The sequence below is a fragment of the Meles meles genome, chromosome 20, assembly GCF_922984935.1.
Source record: "Meles meles chromosome 20, mMelMel3.1 paternal haplotype, whole genome shotgun sequence".
NCBI classification, from domain to species: Eukaryota; Metazoa; Chordata; class Mammalia; order Carnivora; family Mustelidae; genus Meles; species Meles meles.
In genome coordinates, this window is record NC_060085.1 from 52,843,115 (window position 1) to 52,861,261 (window position 18,147).

Below are 18,147 nucleotides of genomic sequence, written 5' to 3' on the forward strand. Positions count from 1 at the left end.
TAGTAAGAATTGGGGCGCCTGGGTGACTTGGTTGAGCGTCTGCTTTCGGCACAGGTCATGATCCCAGGGTCCTGGGATTGAGCCCCACATTGGGCTCTCTGCTTGGCGGGGAGCCTGCTTCTCTCTCTCCCTCTCCCTCTGCCTGCCTCTCCCCCTGCCTATGCTCTCTCCCTCTCTCTGTCAAATAAATAAATAAAATACTAAAAAAATAAATAAAGTGGTAGTAAGAATACATTGGTACCTTCTTACGAGTCTGGCTGCTCTTGAGCTTTGACCATTTCATTGCCAGGTAACTCGGAAGTGAGTCCATGGATCTTTTCTTTCCTCTTCCGCAGTGCTCTGGGGAAAATGGAACACCCAAGGGTGGCGGTGTCTCAATCCATTGTGCTGAAGGGGGTGCTTTGGACCGCGAGCTCCTCTGACGCCTCGGGGCAAACTTCAGGGGAAGCCCTGTGTCACTACTTGTGGTCGGTCCTCTCATTTTGTGCTAAAGTTTTTTTTTTTTTTTTTTAAAGTTTTTATTTATTTAGCCGAGAGAGATCACAAGTAGGCAGAGAGGCAGGCAGAGAGAGAGGAGGAAGCAGGCTCGCCGCTGAGCAGAGAGCCCGATGCGGGGCTTGATCCCAGGGCCCCGGGATCATGACCCGAGCTGAAGGCAGAAGCTTTAATCCACTCAGCCACCCAGGCGCCCCTGTGCTAAAGTATTAATGAACAGTGGAGCACAGGCTAAAAGTAAACTGGGAGAAGGAAGGCTGTGTTCCAAGAATGCTAAAGAAATCTGAAACTGGAGTCGATGCGTTGTTGAGACCTTGTCATTGATGGTATATTTTCAGCAAAATCCCATCACTTTGTCTCATCCATTCCTTCCCAGGTGAACACGCAGTTGATTGCATCCACTCAGTGGTGGTCTTATTTGTGGCTAGAAATCTGCTGCTCTCGGCTTTTTAGGTGCTTCTTTCTCTCTGTATTAAGCTTGGGACCAATCACTAATTGTTTATTGTCAGCACTTTGACGTTTATGTCACTCAGTTGTATAAAATCAGAGCACAGGGCCACTGAGGTACACGGCGATGGAACAGAGTGCCCCTGACAGAGATGGCGCAGGTGTTCACTGGTGTCCCCCCCCACCCCCCAGGTCACAGTGACTGCTTGTTTGTCAGTGATGACTGGGGTGTATTCAGATTAGGAAGGTACCTGGGCATGGGTCTCCATTGTTTGATTTGCCCACTGTCACAGGAATTTCTGAGCACACAGCTATAAGTGTATAATCAGATAAGTACCTATGCTGCTGTACAGTGTACCAGGGATATTAGGATACACCAAAGTTTCTTATAAGGAGAATTTTTTACAGCAAGTATCTCACTCCCCCAGGGGTAAATACACCCTGTTTCAGAGAGACTTAAGTTAGTGGCATCATTAAATGATGCATGGAGGTTTAAGAAAGTTGAGCCCTGGGTGGCTCAGTCGGTTAGGTGTCTGGCTCTTGATCTCAGGGTTGTGAGTTCCAACCCCACACTGGGCTCCATGCTGGGCGAGACTACTTTAAAAATAAAAAAATAAGCTGACGTAGTACCGTGTTTGAAATGCTACGTTTTGTCAAGTGTTTCCTTTGCTAAATGTTCTTTCTTTCAGTCACTGCACTCCAGGTTGACCCAGTGTATTAGGAAGGAAAATGAGAAAAGAAGCCCCTTGGATCACAGGGCAAGGGAAGCAGTGACTGAGGCCCAGACTCAAATACTGTAGTTCTGGGTAGGAGTCCACAGCGTATTTGCTGTGCGACTTTGGAAAGTTACTTAATTCCTCTGAACTTCACTTTCCTCCCTCTTCAGTGGACTTGTGACAGTTACCTGAAACTACACAGAGTACATGTTCCATGTCCGTATGTAGACCAATGTCCGCTGCACAGCAGGAATGTGGTGGGAGAATAATGGAGGGCCTCCTACGTGCCTGGTGTCTGTGTGTGGGGGATACTGTGTTCGGTTTTGACAGTAACCCAGGGAAGGAGGTGTTTGATGTGTGAGGAGCCTGAGGAATTCAACGTCTTGGTCGGGAATTCAAATGGGGGTCTGAGTGTGAAGCTCCTAGCTTTCCCATCACATTCCCTGCACATTCCCTGGCCCAGGGGAGGGTATCTGATCAAGAGTGGGTGCTCAGCATCATCTTCCTTTTTTTTTAAAGATTTTATTTATTTATTTGATAGAGATCACAAGTAGGCAGAGCAGCAGGCAGAGAGAGGGGGGAAGCAGGCTCCCAGCTGAGCAGAGAGCCCAATGCGGGCTTGATCCCAGGACCCTGGGATTGTGACCTGAGCCGAAGGCAGAGGTTTAACCTACTGAGCCACCCAGGCGCCCCTCAGCATCTTATTTCTTAGAGGAATGACTGAGGCAAGAGGGCCAGAGTGCTGGTGCGTCCTTGGAGAGAAGTAAGTCCTCGTCCTCGCTGGGGGGAGCATCAGGTGACTAGCATTACCCTCAGGGCCTGGCACGCATCGTGCCCAGAGCCCCATCTGTGCCTGCTGCTTCAGTGGGCCACGAGCTGCCTCCCCAGGTCACTTTGACCACATGTGGGCCTTGGATCCTTCTCTGGTTGTTGAGAAGAGGGCTGTGGGCCTGGTTAGTGATGGTTGGAGTTGTGGCCCTACTAAGCGACTGAGCTCTAAGTTGCAGGATTGCGGGCTGGTCTCTGCATCAGTGCTGGGTGCTGGCTGTTGGAGGGCTGAGGAGGGTCCTTTCCCCTCCCTTCTACTGCCTTTCTCCCTCTTCTCCCCCCACCGCCCCACCCAGTTCATCTGTCCTCCAGTATCTTAGCTTCTTTAAAGGGTTAATACCTTTCGGTCTTACTACTGAGTCTTAGAGGTAGCTGATTTCAGAAGTGAGGACTTGGTGAGCGAAGTCCGTGTGTGGTCATATAGGCGGTGTCTGGACATCTGAGATACAGGTGTGTGGGGGGCAGACACGGGGTGGATGTGGTGTTGACAGCAGGCTGGGGCTGGAGAAATGGCAGGAGGTGAGTGAGAGTGGTCTTTTCTCAGTTTTGTTGAGGGTGTCACCTGGCCAGGTCCGATGTTTCTGTTTCACATGGGGACCGACCTCCATTCCGGGCCAGGCAGGGAATTGTGCTCTGCCCTCTGCGGAGCCGCCCCAAATTGAGTAGGATCTGGTTGCCTCTCAGCCACTTTAAATAAGCCACTTAATAGCCTGCGGATCTTGCTAAATGCAGATCCTGATAAGAGTAGGGCCAGGCTGGGGCCCGAGATTCTGCATTTCTTCTGTTTTTTAAAAAGATGCATTTCTTTATTTGAGAGCGAGAGCCTAGGCGTGGGGGGAGGGGCAGAAGTGGTGGGAGAATCCTGAAGCCGACTCCCTGCTGAGTGCGGAGCCCCACCCTGGCCTCCATGCCCCCACCCCTGCACCACGACCTGAGCTGAAACCAAGAGTTGGCCATTGAACCAACTGAGCCCCCCAGATGCCCCAAGATTCTGCATCTCTAACAGATCTTCGGATGCTGGTGAGTTCCACGGTCCACATGGTGCTCCTTGCTGTGGGCTGGCAGCTGGGTGTCAGTGTGCCTGCCCAGTGTGATTGTGGTTAGTGCCAGTAGGGTTGTGCCTCAAGGGCCAGGTGGCCAGAATTTTACTGGAGAAGAGACGTGGCTCTTATAGCCTCTGACAAAGGCTTTTCCATAGTGTGCATGTTACGCCAACCTGCTGAGGGCTGGCCTACGTATTTCTAAAAGGTATTCATGTGTCTGGATTGGCAGTGCTTCTATTTGGAGCCTCCTTAGTCCTGTTTTTCTCTTTAGTGATTCACCCATCATCTGTTATCACCAGTTCTTAGCAACCAGTTCACACATTTGCTCAAGTGTAAATCACTCGTAACTGACCTTCCTCCAGGAAAGCTGGTGTCCTCAGTGGAACTAAGCAGTGGAACATTAGGCTCAAGACTCAATTCAGCTGTGTGCTGGAGTTGGCAATCTTTAGGGACACCTGCCTGGTATCACGAAGTCACCAAGGCAGTGCCCAGCCTTGCCCACATGCACCTGCTTTGCCACGTCTTATCAGTAGTGGACGAGGAGGAGGGAGAAGTAGTTATTTCCGCCCTGTCTAGCAGTGGCTGGTAGCCATTGTAAGCACCCACTTATAACCTCAGACTCACACTTTGGCATTCCCAGGATCCTGCTGTGATCGTGAATGTCAGTTCGTGGGTGTGGGCTCTGATGATGTCCCCTGAAGTTTTTTGGTCCATAGTCCTTGGTGATGGTTACTAATCTCTCATTGTAACTCCACTGTGCTCAGGAAGCTGTGATATTTACAAGAACTGTCTTCTCCCACTACCCCCACTTCCTTTCTTGGTTTCCTAAGCGTTCATACCTGCCTTATACTACATAGCCTTCTTTTCTCTTCCCTTGACCGTAGTTTAAAGAAGATTTTTTTTTCAGTGAAACGTGAAGTTATCATCTTTGGTGAAATAAATTTCTGCTTTGAATGTTCAGCATATGATTTGAATGTTTATTCACCTCTGAAGCTAGTCTACCACTCAGCTGGGAGCTATTGCAGAAACAGTGTAAAGGCAGGTGAGTGCTGCCAAGGTTGCAGGACACACAGGCGGGGCTGGCCTTGTGGCTGATCACTCATCCGCCAGGGCCTCTGAAAAGCAAGAAATCAAGTCAAAATTCCGCATCCGCCATCCTCCCAGTGCCATCGAAGATGGCTTTTCTTCCAGTTTTGATGTCGGAAGTGGTGCGTTGTAGTGCAGGGGGAGGACCGGATATTGGCCTTGGAGTGTGCGGTGTGTGGCTTGGGCTCGTCACCTGAAAGCTGAGTCTCGGTTTCCTTATCTGCACCGCGGCTTGAAAGCTCTGCTTCTGATTACCTCACGTGGTTGGTGGGGGGTGGAGGCTGGGGCCATGTTGATTAGGGACCTGATTTGCAGGTGGTCCTGTGCTTCCTTTGCGCCCCCTCCCCACCCCCCACCCCCCCGATCAGCAACAGATTGGGTGGTTTCTTTCTACATGCCAAGAAGGGATTCACAACAAAACCTAGAAACCTTGGCTTAATTCTGATTGTAGCATTAATTCCTCTTGTTTATGAAGTAAAGTTATCTAGTGAAACTACTTAACATCAAATAATTTTATGCTCTCAGAGTGGATGTTAGCTCCATTTCGTGGTTAGGAAATTGGGGTTCCCTGGGGCCCCAGAGGTAGTTAATGTGCTACTTCTTGAAATAGTGTGTTCCTGGAACACAAAGTCTGTGCTCACCCCACTTCCTAGCCGCTCATAAATCCCAGCCCAGCCCACTCTCTGGCAGACATTTGGGAAAGAGGAATTAGAAGCTTTTTAAGACTGGTAAGGGAAGAAAACTTCTATTGTGTCACTCATAGGGTGGGCTCACATTTGGGACTCCAGGGAAACTGAAATGACCTGACTGGGGCAGGGACTTACCGTTGGCCTCTTCCCAGAGGATGTCCTGAAGAAACTTCCCCAGCGCCTGGCCATGCTGGTGGTACTGAGCCCCAGACAGCTTGACTCCGACATCAAAGGGAGTGTTGAACTAGGAGGAGGGGCAAGGAAGACCCAGGAGGTGTCAGAGGTCACATGCTCCCAAACCCACTGCCCTCGTAAGGGCAGTGGCTCTGAGGGTCTCAGCATGGGGCAGGGAGGGCACAGGGCCTGTGGCCCAGTGGGCCCCACTGCAGGACAGCTGAGCCAGCTTACCTTGATGTCTTAGGTCAGTTCTTCCTGCCCCTGCCATCTTGAGGAGACTTCGCTTACATCCTTTCCTTACCTCTAGTGAGGTTGCTCGCAGAAGCTGCGGGGCTCCCGAGGTTACTCCCACTCCCCCTTGTAATTTTGGAAGACATAAGGTAGAGTCACCAATGGCAGAATTTCAGGGTCCGGTAGGGAGACTGGGAGGACAGTGGGTCTCCCCAGTGTCGTAGCACTAGCCTGGGTGGTGATCTCTGCCTCCTCCGCCCCCATCCCCTGCCCATCCCCTGCAGCTCTTCTTCCTGTCCAGGGCACAGGAAAGTCAGATAAGCTGACCTTTCCCTGGAAAGATGCTCTGAGCCAGGTGCTTTCTTCTCTCTGTGCCTCTGTCTCTTCTCTCCTACAGGGAGAGCACCCCATTTCCCCTACTTTCTCAGCACTCTCAGAGATGGCTTAATGATGCTCAGAGCTTTGGGAAGATGGGAAAGAGCTCTCTTTGCAGCCAGCCACGTCATGGTTTTCGCCCCAGGAGGGCAGACAGTAGCAGACAGTGGCCCCTCAGGCTCATTTGTTCTGTCGGGGATGAGTAGCTGCCTTGGCGCCTGGCACCTGCGTGCTGGTCACTCTGATGTCTGAATGAGTCACCGAGGAATCTTAGCTGGGAGGGAGCCTTCAGTCATTGGTCCTTCTGCCCCCTGCCCTCAGACAGGAGGCCTGGAGAGGTTGAGGACTTGCCCGAGGCTGCAGGGGGGTGGTGGCCGGGGATGAGACTGAGGATTCCCACCCGCCCGTCTGGGAACCTCTTCTGGTCCTGGTCCATGGCAACACCCGGCCTGGAGGCCCTCTGTCCTCTGGGCCTGGCGAAGGCCTTGCCTCCACGCTGGGGACAGTCCCTGGGGCTCCCCACCTGGCAGGTACTGCTGTCATTCCCGTTTCACATGTGAGCAAAAGTGCTCCGAGAGGTTATGAAGAAAACAAATAGCTGGCTCCTTGTTCCCTTGCAAACGTTTACCTTCTTCCTGTCTCCACAGGGAAGGTGGAGGGCGTGGGGAATGACCTGGTTGGGTTTTGAGGGAACTCTGGCCCTTAAGTTCCCTCCCATCAGCCAGTACTCCTTTTTCTTCCTCCCCGCGGCTGGTAGTCAGAGGCCCGCGTAGACTTCTTGGGAACCACGTGAGCCCTGATCTGAGGGGCCCGCTGGCTGCTGCAGCACCCTAGAACTGGGTGGCAGGGGCACGGGAGAGGCAGCCTGGCAACTCCTGGGGGAGAGGTTTGCTTCTGGGGACTCAAAAAGGCCCATTTGGCCCCAGTGCCTCATCTGTTCTGTAAGGGATGAGGGGCAGGGGAAGGGATAGGACTTGGTCTCAGAAGTCTTCCCCTTCTGAAAGTCCATTTCAGGGGGACCACGTTTGGGGGAAGGTAGGGGGCCCAAGGTGGGGGAGATGGAACCCCAGCGCCAGAAGGGGCTTAGGGAGTGTGTCCTGAGCCTCACAGCCAAGGGGGCAGGCTTCTCCACCTCTGGTAGCCCCAGTGCACCTCCCAGCAGCTCAGACTTCGGGTTCTAGTGGGAGTGGTGGGGGCCGTCTGCTCCAAGGCCAGCCTTCCCGGGAACTGGAAACTTCTGGTTGTCCCGGCCCCACCTTGCATCACCAAGCTGGCAACACTCCTCCCCTTGGTCTGTCTGGGCAGACCGAGAGCTAGGCCGAGTGGGGTGAGTGCCAGCCCCCCGGGGCTGGCAGTCTCACCAGGCAATTCCCCGGTTTTAGTGTGAGAATTTGCAGGACTCGGAATGGGAATGTGGTGGGTTGGGGGATCTTACACATGGCATGGAGGAGGCACCTGAGGACACCCCTAGGTTCTGGTGAGCATCAGAGCGTGTGTTGGGAGTTCGTCCTCGATAGAAGAGGCTGGTGGGTAGGGAGGGAGGCCAGGCAGGATGCCCTTCAGCTTCTCAGGCCAGAAGAGCCAAAAGGGGGTGCTCTTGGGCCGCCGTGCAGGCTCCGTTGGCCAGGCCAGAGGGAAAGGGGGGCTCCGGAGGTGGGGTCAGCCCTGACTTTGGGCCCCACCTCTGCCACACACTGGCTGTGGCCCCTCAGGCCCATGGGTTCACCTGTCTGAACTTCCGATCCCCGTCTATACAGTGAGGGCAACAATGTCAGACCTCCTTACCTCACGGGCTGTTGTGGAGACAGAATGGTGTATAATTAAAGGGTAGGACAGTCTGTAAATGCAGTCTCGGTCGGTGGGCACAAGCAGTAGAGCGATCACCGTTATGTCACTGCATGGAGACATGTGTCGCCACCTGAGTGCTTGGCAGAGCCATTCCCTGGATCACGGCCAGTCTTCCAGGAAATCCCGTCACGGCCTCTCTGCCCTAATCTCCCCCTTTACTTCCAGACGTTCTCCTTGTCCTGTGCAAGATTTGTTGGAGCCCAAACAAGTCCGATCGATCCTGTTTTGTCTACGGCTGGGGACGGTGAGTGGCTGCCAGAGACAGGGTAGCGGCAGCTGGCCTGTCCGGGGTGCTGTCTGGGCCCACTCCCGCCCCGGGGAAGGTCAGAGAGGCCGCTGGGCCAACCAGACAGTTTTCTGTGGGGAAACGTCTTCAGTCTGTGATCAGCTGATTATTCCTCTGCTATGTGTCTCTTGGCACCGAGTTTGCTGACTCTCTTTTGAAATCACCCGGTGTCGGCTAGCAGCCCTCTTCTCCCCTGCTCTTGGCTCCCAGTCCTTTCCCATTCTGCTGTAGCAAAGTTACTGTTCTTAGACACTTGCCTCTCAATGGGAAAAGACCTGGTACAGCCCATTTCAGAGTCAACTCTCTTCATACTATTTGACATTTCGTAAGTAGCGAGTGAGTGGGTCCCTGTTCCGAGCTTACCCTCCGCTTCCCCCGCCCCCCCCCCACCCCCTTTATGGCTACAAAAACAGAGTTGCAAGGGAACCAACCCGGATCTCCAGCTCATCCTCTGCCCCTTCCACTTGACTTGTATCTTCTGGGCGGAGTGAGCCTTCGAGAGCTCGAGGCTGCAGTTTGGCTGGCGGCTTCTTGGACTCCTTTCTCTGCTGGAAAGAGGTATTCGCTTAGGGCCCTAAGCCCCCTTAGACTTGCAGGGCCAGAGCAAGGTGTGAAGCTCTGGTCAGACCCAGAGGTGTCCCAGGTACTCTCGGAGAAAGCTGAAGCCCAGAGACCTGGAGCCACTGCCCAGGTCACAAGGCACACAGCTGACTGCGACGCGGCCAGGTGGGAACAAGAGATCCCAGTCTGAATGTGGGGCTTCATGGGGAGACATTTTACCTGGACTTTCTGGTGTTCGGGGCTCAGGAAGCTGGAGCCTGCCATGGCCAAGTCCATCCAGAGCACGCTGAAGAGCAGCAGGCTGCACAGGGTCCCCAGGGAGGGCATGGTGTCTGGCGGGCCTGGAGCAGAGAGGGTCTTCAGGCCCTGTGCCCTCCTGTCTCTCCCTGTGGCCCAGACCTCGCCCGGGTAGGGGCCCAGCAGATGGGGTGAGGGGACTTGGCCCCAGGATGTCCCCTCTGAGTAGAAGCTCTTCCCACCCCTCCTAGAGGGGCTCCGTGTGGCCACCTCCCCCAGGTAGCGAATTGAAGGATATGTGCCCCCTACTCCCAGGCTGTGCGGCCGTGGGACTCCCCATATTTGTCCCAGGCCCCCAGGAGCTTGTGCCAGGTTTCTTAATGAAAGGTCATGAGGCTGAACCTCATGGGGATTTGGGGGGATCCAGCTGTCTCTGAGCAGACAGGCGGCCCCGAGTTTTGCAGTGCCCTTACCCCTTGGTTCAGATGGGCCTGTGAATGGCCCGTGGTCAGAATAAGTTAAGCCCGTGAGCCCACACACGAAGAGTAGAGAGAGTGCCTACCTGAGGCTTCTGCTGGGGTGGTAGCCAGTGGCTGCCTGGTCCTTATGTAGGAAGCCCTGTGTTTGTTTTAAACTAGCAACTCCGTCCTAACTTCGCGTGGCTGCTTTACATTCCTCGGGAACTAAAAATGCTTGTGTGCTCTGGGTGGAAATCAGCAGTGGAGGTCAAAGGCCCAGAGAGATTGCTGGGTTGGCTTGGGCTGGTGCACCTGCTCCAGCGTCCCCAGGTGGGCCCTCCCTGGGTTCAGGTAGGAGGGAAAGTTAGTGGCTCGGGGAAGGGGGAGGGGTGGTGCACGGCGCTAGGTGCTAGGATAGCTTTGCTCCTCTCTGCTTCGCCGCTTACTCCCCCTTCTGAAATTCCCTTCCTTCCTGGGTAGAACGAGGGGATGGCCACTTGAGTTGTAAGCGCTTGTCCAGCCCCGACACACTGTTCTCTGTGACTGATGCTGCTCTGGCTCCCACAGCCCTCTGGGGCTCACGGGGAGCCTGGCTCCTGTAATTCTCCTGCTGCCCCAACCAGGGCATTCCCACGATACAGATGAGGAGTCTGCCGGGAGGGGTGGCAGCTCAGGCTCCTGACTTGTCCTCTCCAGGGAGCAGGGCTAGGGATCATTTCTGGCAGCAGCTATGCCCGTCCTTTCTCCTGGGTGGCACTCGCTGAGCCGGCTTGGGGTTCCTAACTCAGGAGTTGGCTTGCCTCCCCTTCCCCCAGGGAGGCTCCCAGAGGGAAAAGACTGGACCCGGGCAGCAGAGGGGCCATGGCCCAGGACTGGCACAGGTGACGTCTGCTAAGTTGACGGGCCCCAGGCGGGCCGTCAGGAATCCCCCTTGTGCCAGGGCGACTCCTCAGAGTGGCTTTGAGGATGACCTGAGGTGATGGTGTGCAAATCCTTCATAACCTCTGAGGTATCCTGCACGTGACAACCCCTTGTGTTCTGGGCCCACAGGGCTTGCAAGCATATGCCACGGTCCCATGTTCTCGGATGGAAGTTCATTAATGTCGTGAGGCGTTCCTTACCCATCTGGAGAGCTTCATCTAATTGGATGCCCAGGCGGTGACTCCTAAGGGCTGAATGAATTGTCTACCCAGAGATTTAGCATTCCCGAGGAGGAGCTCACTTCAAGCTGGGGCTGGGAGCTGAGAGGTTAGGAAGTGGAGATGGAGCAGGCACACCCCCGCAGGCAGAGCGGTGGGAGCCAAGGTGAACAGAAGGCGTGGGCGTAGAGCATTTGGGGCAATGATATGAAAGGGGGCTGCCTTGGGCGAGGGTGTCGCTGGGGGAGGTCGTCAGGAAGGGCCTAGAAGGTGGTTCAGGGTCGGGTTCTGCATGGCCTTGAAGGCTGCTGCTAGCCCGAGGAGTTCGGGCTTTATCTGCAGGAGGGAGGCCCCTGAAGGTTCTTGAACAGAGGAGTGACAGCACTGTAGAATACAAGTTGGAAAGACCTTGAAGAGCTGGGAGGCTGACTGTTGATTCCACTGAGGGAGCCCTGAACACCAGAAAGGCCCCACTCTCCTCAAAGCCACACACCGTCAGTGAGAGTGCCGGCTTCCCCGCTCCCGGCTGTGGCCGGTGCCTTCCCTGATAGGCCACCTGGATTCCACAGCAACCATGCTGTTCTAGGGAAATCCGTCCGAGTGGGGTGGGTGGGGTCGGAGGAGCCAGTCAGGATATAGAGGCAGTAGACAGCTGACCAGTAAATGACTGGGCACCCGACTTAAAGGGGGGCACTGGGCCCTTGCTGAGACAAGGGACGTGGGAGGGGCTGGACGAAGCCCCTTAGAAGTACCTCTTGCTGGAAACCATCTCACCAGCCTGCTGCGGGGGCTGGAATTCCTCCTTTAGCCCCAGCAGAATGTAACGGTGTCACCAGGAGACCTTTACCCTTGCTGGCCACCTGAGCTTAGACCTCTTGGCTCAAGGGTGTGGAGAAATAGGGAGTTCTCAGAGAAACTTGCAGCTTTTTCAGAGCCCGTTCTCCCAAAGCAAAACCAAACAAATCCTGCCCCCCCCAACCCCCCAAGCCAACTATGGTGACCAGGCACCTGCTGAGGCACGAAGCCTTCACTTAATCCTGACCCAGGAGGTGTCTGAACACAGGATCTGCCAGTGTTGATCTTAGATAAGGCCGCCAGCCAGCAAACACCCCTGCTCGCTCTGTTATCTTTGGGGAACAGAGAGGTGGCCTGTGTGTTGGAAATGACTGACACCACATACCGCAGAGTTGAGGTTGGTTGGGGGAGGAAGGAACATCTGATGGATGCCAGAACTGTTGAGGAAGGAGCCAGGTGGCACCCAGAACTTTCCTCACTGCCCACTCACAGTCGTGGGAGCGGGGCCAGGTGTGGGGTGGGGAACGCATGCACGTCGGAATCGGGAGGCGTTTGGAGGAAGACGGTGTGACTGGGGCGGGGGTGAAGCGTGGGGAAGGACTAACTTTTCCCAGGCTCATTTTCCTCTTATTCCTTTCAAGTGTGGATAACACCAAGGCTGGTTTGGCCCCTCCTTGTCATGTGTCTTTCTCAGAATTGCGCAGGTACTCAGTGCACATTGCTTCCTCTGGGCTGCTTGCTGGTTGGTGATTTCCTTCCCATTGTGGGGCCTTGAGGGCCTGCCTTAAGAATGGGTGAGAAGCACTTATCATCTTTGAATTAATTGCTGTATGTAAATGGCATCTGAGGACCAGTTATCTTTATACACTTTCTACTATACTTTCATTTCTACTGACAATGAGTTGGGCTTTGGTAGCATTGATTTCATCAATTTGGCCAACCCTACATTTTTGGGGTTGTAGAAAGGTTTTTGTTTTTTGGTGATGGGGTTGCAGATAGGGTTTTGGTTTTTTTGGGTGGGGTTTCTTTTTTGTTCTGGCTTCTGTAACTTTTGGATCAGCATTGTTCAATAGAAAATATTAAGTCAGCCTCAAGGAGCCTCATAAGTAATTTTAAATTTCCTAGGAGTCACATTAAAAAAATGTAAAATTGGGGTGCCTGGGTAGCTCAGTGGGTTAAGCCTCTGCCTTTGGCTCAGGTCATGATCCCAGGGTCCTGGGATCGAGCCCCACATCGGGCTCTCTGCTCAGCAGGGAGGCTGCTTCTCCCTCTCTCTGCCTGCCTCTCTGCCTACTTGTGATCTCTCTGTGTCAAATAAATAAAAATCTTTTTTTTTTAAAGATTTTATTTATTTATTTGACAGATGGAGATCACAAGTAGGCAGAGAAGCAGGCAGAGAGATTGGAAGGGAAGCAGGCTCCCTGCTGAGCAGAGAGCCCGATGCGGGGCTCGATCCCAGGACCCTGGGATCATGACCTGAGCAGAAGGCAGAGGCTTTAACCCACTGAGCCACCCAGGCGCCCCAATAAATAAAAATCTTAAAACAACCAAAAAAGTGAAATCAATTTTAATATACTTTATTTAATATATCCAAAATACCAGTTTGACATGTAATCAATAGAAAAGTGGTTAGTGGGATATTAGACACTGGTTTTCTTTCTTTTTTTTTTTTTAATTATTTTTTTTCCCATTTTATTTATTTTTTTCAGCATAACAGTATTCATTGTTTTTGCACAACACCCAGTGCTCCATACAAAATGTGCCCTCCCTATTACCCACCACCTGTTCCCCCAACCTCCCACCCCTGACCCTTCAAAACCCTCAGGTTGTTTTTCAGAGTCCATAGTCTATTATGGTTCGCCTCCCCTCCCCAATGTCCATAGCCCCCTCCCCCTCTCCCAATCCCACCTCCCCCCAGCAACCCCCAGTTTGTTTTGTGAGATTAAGAGTCATTTATGGTTTGTCTCCCTCCCAATCCCATCTTGTTTCATTTATTCTTCTCCTATCCCCCTAACCCCCCATGTTGCTTCTCCATGTCCTCATATCAGGGAGATCATATGACAGTTGTCTTTCTCCGATTGACTTATTTCACTAAGCATGATACGCTCTAGTTCCATCCACGTCGTCGCAAATGGCAAGATTTCATTTCTTTTGATGGCTGCATAGTATTCCATTGTGTATATATACCACATCTTCTTTATCCATTCATCTGTTGATGGACATCTAGGTTCTTTCCATAGTTTGGCTATTGTAGACATTGCTGCTATAAACATTCGGGTACACGTGCCCCTTCAGATCACTACGTCTGTATCTTTAGGGTAAATACCCAGTAGTGCAATTGCTGGGTCATAGGGTAGTTCTATTTTCAACATTTTGAGGAACCTCCATGCTGTTTTCCAGAGTGGTTGCACCAGCTTGCATTCCCACCAACAGTGGAGGAGGGTTCCCCTTTCTCCGCATCCTCGCCAGCATCTGTCATTTCCTGACTTGTTAATTTTAGCCATTCTGACTGGTGTGAGGTGATATCTCATTGTGGTTTTGATTTGTATTTCCCTGATGCCGAGTGACGTGGAGCACTTTTTCATGTGTCTGTTGGCCATCTGGATGTCTTCTTTGCAGAAATGTCTGTTCATGTCCTCTGCCCATTTCTTGATTGGATTGTTTGTTCTTTGGGTGTTGAGTTTGCTAAGTTCCTTATAGATTTTGGATACTAGCCCTTTATCTGATATGTCGTTTGCAAATATCTTCTCCCATTCTGTCAGTTGTCTTTTGGTTTTGTTAACTGTTTCCTTTGCTGTGCAAAAGCTTTGGATCTTGATGAAATCCCAATAGTTCATTTTTGCCCTTGCTTCCCTTGCCTTTGCCGTTGTTCCTAGGAAGATGTTGCTACGGCTGAGGTCGAAGAGGTTGCTGCCTGCATTCTCCTCAAGGATTTTGATGGATTCCTTTCTCACATTGAGGTCCTTCATCCATTTGGAGTCTATTTTCATGTGTGGTGTAAGGAAGTGATCCAATTTCATTTTTCTGCATGTGGCTGTCCAATTTTCCCAGCGCCATTTATTGAAGAGGCTGTCTTTTTTCCATTGGACATTCTTTCCTGCTTTGTCGAAGATTAGTTGACCATAGAGTTGAGGGTCTATTTCTGGGCTCTCTATTCTGTTCCACTGATCTATGTGTCTGTTTTTGTGCCAGTACCATGCTGTCTTGATGATGACAGCTTTGTAATAGAGCTTGAAGTCCGGAATTGTGATGCCACCAACTTTGGCTTTCTTTTTCAATATTCCTTTGGCTATTCGAGGTCTTTTCTGGTTCCATATAAATTTGAGGATTATTTGTTCCATTTCTTTGAAAAAAATGGATGGTATTTTGATAGGGATTGCATTAAATGTGTAGATTGCTTTAGGTAGCATGGACATTTTCACAATATTTATTCTTCCAATCCAGGAGCATGGAACATTTTTCCATTTCTTTGTGTCTTCCTCAATTTCTTTCATGAGTACTTTATAATTTTCTGTGTATAGATTCTTAGCCTCTTTGGTTAGGTTTATTCCTAGGTATCTTATAGTTTTGGGTGCAATTGTAAATGGGATTGACTCCTTAATTTCTCTTTCTTCTGTCTTGTTGTTGGTGTACAGAAATGCTACTGATTTCTGTGCATTGATTTTATATCCTGAGACTTTACTGAATTCCTGTACAAGTTCTAGCAGTTTTGGAGTGGAGTCTTTTGGGTTTTCCACATATAGTATCATATCATCTGCGAAGAGTGATAGTTTGACTTCTTCTTTGCCAATTTGGATGCCTTTAATTTCTTTTTGTTGTCTGATTGCTGAGGCTAGGACTTCTAGTACTATGTTGAATAGCAGTGGTGATAATGGACATCCCTGCCGTGTTCCTGACCTTAGCGGAAAAGCTTTCAGTTGTTCTCCATTGAGAATGATCTTTGTGGTGGGTTTTTCATAGATGGCTTGGATAATATTGAGATATGTGCCCTCTATCCCTACACTTTGAAGAGTTTTGATCAGGAAGGGATGCTGTACTTTGTCAAATGCTTTTTCAGCATCTATTGAGAGTATCATATGGTTCTTGTTCTTTCTTTTATTAATGTGTTCTATCACATTGATTGATTTGCGGATGTTGAACCAACCCTGCAGCCCTGGAATAAATCCCACTTGATCGTGGTGAATAATCCTTTTAATGTACTGTTGAATCCTATTGGCTAGTATTTTGGCGAGAATTTTTGCGTCTGTGTTCATCAAGGATATTGGTCTGTAGTTCTCTTTTTTGGTGGGATCCTTGTCTGGTTTTGGGATCAAGGTGATGCTGGCCTCATAGAATGAGTTTGGAAGTTTTCCTTCCATTTCTATTTTTTGGAACAGTTTCAGGAGAATAGGAATTAGTTCTTCTTTAAATGTTTGGTAGAATTCCCCTGGGAAGCCGTCTGGCCCTGGGCTTTTGTTTGTTTGGAGATTTTTGATGACTGTTTCAATCTCCTTACTGGTTATGGGCCTGTTCAGGTTTTCTATTTCTTCCTGGTTCAGTTGTGGTAGTTTATATGTCTCTAGGAATGCATCCATTTCTTCCAGATTGTCAAATTTGTTGGTGTAGAGTTGCTCATAGTATGTTCTTATAATTTAGACACTGGTTTTCTTTTTACTAAATCTTCAAAATTCAGGACAACTTGCATTTTCCAGCACAACTCGTCACAGTAGCCATACACGCGCTTTAGTAGCTGCATGTGGCTCGTGGCCACTGCACTGGACAGCCAGCTGTGGGTAACCACAAGTGTCATTTTGCAGCTTGTACAGCCTGAGCCATGCTCTTTCATGCCTCCTGCCATCCACTGAGGCTTCCCGTTCTCCTGCCATCATGGAGTCTTTCCCCCTATCTTCAGTCTTACTTCCCAACAACTTCTGCTCTCAGCCTAAAAATATGCCTTGGTCTCTAATCCTGGAAAGGCCTGTTTGGCACTGGTCCCCTTTCCCCTCACCCTATGTAACCTCTAGGCATAACTTCTTTTCCTTTTCTTGTATCCCGTCCTTAGTGTGCTCTGGCCCCTCAAAACTCGAGTACACGCCCATCTCCACCGTGCTCAAACTGTTTTCCCCGCATTGCGGGCAGTGGAGCTCTAGTTCAGGGACCACCGAGAGCCAGGGGATCTCGGGCTGAGGACTTTATAAGACCTTCTGACATCATCTGCTGGGTGTGGGTCTGTGTTGGGCTGCACTGAAATTGTGGGGAAGTTTATTAAGAATGCTGGTTTTTTTTTGTTTTTTTTTTTCCAAATGCCTGATCCTCTAAATCTGATGTAATAGATTTTAGATCTGAGTGGGGCCCCAGAATCTAAATTTTTATAAGTTGTAATTTAAATTCCAGTTAGTTAATTTACAGAGTAATATTCATTTCATTTGTACAATATAGTGATTCGGCACTTCCATATGTCCCCTGGTGCTCATCACAATGTCCTCCTTAATCCCCATCACATATTTCCCCAACCCCCCGACCTCCCCTTTGCTAACCATCAGTTTGTTCTCTGTAGTTAAGAATCTGTTTCTTGCTTTGTCACTCTTTTTCCGCCTTTGCTCATTTGTTTCTTAAATTCCACAAATGAGTGAAAATACATGGTATTGTCTTTCTTGGACTTATTTTGCTTAACATTATACTCTTGAGTTCCATCCATGTCCCGGCAAATGGCAAGATTTCATTCTTTATGACTGAGTAATATTCTGTTACAAACACATGTACCACGTCTTCTTTATCCACTCATTAGTGGATCCGTGGCTGTCTGCATAATTTGGCTATTGTCGATAATGCCACATCAGGGTGCACATATCTCGAGCAATTAATATGTTTGTATTCTTTGGGTAAATATGCAGAAGTGCTATTGCTGGGTCATGGGGTATTTCTATTTTTAACTTTTGAGGAAGCTCTATACTGTTTTCCAGAGTGGCTGCACCAGTTTGCATTCCCACCAACGGTGTAAGAGGGTTCCCCTTTCTCCCCACCCTCGCCACACCTGTTATTTCCTTTGTTGGTGATTTTAGTCATTCCGACTGGTGTGAGGTGATGACTCACTGTAGTTTGGATTCACATTTCTCTGGAAAGTGATGATGAATATCTTCGTGTCTGGTGACCATCCGTATGTCTTCTTTGGAAAAATGTTCATGTTTTGTGCCCATTTTCCTTTGTTTTTTGAGTATTGAGTTTATAAGTTCTTTTAATTAATTAATTTGACAGAGAGAGCACGCACACGCTAGCACAGTCAGGGGGAGCGGCAGGCAGAGGGAGAGGGAGAAGCAGGCTCCCCATGGAGCAGAGAGCCCATTGTGGGGCTTGTTCCCAGGACCCTGGGATCATGCCCTGCATTGGGCTCTAAGCTCAGAGGGGAGTCTGCTTCAAGATTCTGTCTCTCCCTCTGCACCCCCTACTCCCACTACTCGCTTGTTCTTTCTCTCTAAATAAATCAATCTTAAAAATAAGTTAATATATTTTGGATACTGATCCTTTATCAGTTATGTCATTTACAGATACCTTCTCCCATTCTGTAGGTTGCCTTTTAGTTCCTTCACAGTGCAGAAACTTTATTTTGATGTAGTACCAATAGTTTTAAATTTTGTTTCCCTTGCCTTAGGAGACATACCTAGAAAGAAATTGCTATAGCCAATGTCAGAGAAATTATTGTCTGTGTTCTCCTCTAGAACGTTTATGGTTTCAAGTCTCACATTTCATCCATTCTGCA

General features: G+C 50.3%; 1 protein-coding gene across 2 annotated transcripts; it reads right to left on the reverse strand.

Annotated features, from left to right (window-relative positions):
* Nucleotides 1-3,378: 3,378 nt before the first annotated feature.
* GHRL (ghrelin and obestatin prepropeptide) lies at nt 3,379-9,189 on the reverse strand. 2 transcript variants are annotated; one of them, XM_045991316.1, is made up of 4 exons: nt 9,002-9,189; nt 8,653-8,766; nt 5,440-5,548; nt 3,379-4,644 (listed from the first exon to the last, which is right to left on the reverse strand). In XM_045991316.1, the coding sequence occupies exons 1-4, from the start codon at nt 9,107-9,109 to the stop codon at nt 4,625-4,627; spliced, it is 351 nt and encodes a 116-aa protein (XP_045847272.1). In that variant the 5' UTR covers nt 9,110-9,189; the 3' UTR covers nt 3,379-4,624. The 2 variants fall into 2 exon arrangements, with proteins under 2 accessions (XP_045847272.1, XP_045847271.1); XM_045991315.1 differs by having other exon boundaries at nt 8,653-8,769.
* Between the last annotated feature and the right edge of the window lie 8,958 nt (nt 9,190-18,147).

Coding starts and splice junctions, on each gene's coding strand:
- GHRL (XM_045991315.1), bottom strand. CDS start 9,109: ATGCCCTCCCTGGGGACCCTGTGCAGCCTGCTGCTCTTCAGCGTGCTC. Junction 5,549..8,652: donor AGGATGAGCTGGAGATCCGG/GTTGGTTCCCTT, acceptor CCCTCCTCCTAG/TTCAACACTCCCTTTGATGT. Junction 4,645..5,439: donor CCTCTGGGAAGAGGCCAACG/GTAAGTCCCTGC, acceptor CTTGCTTTTCAG/AGGCCCTGGCGGATGAGTGA.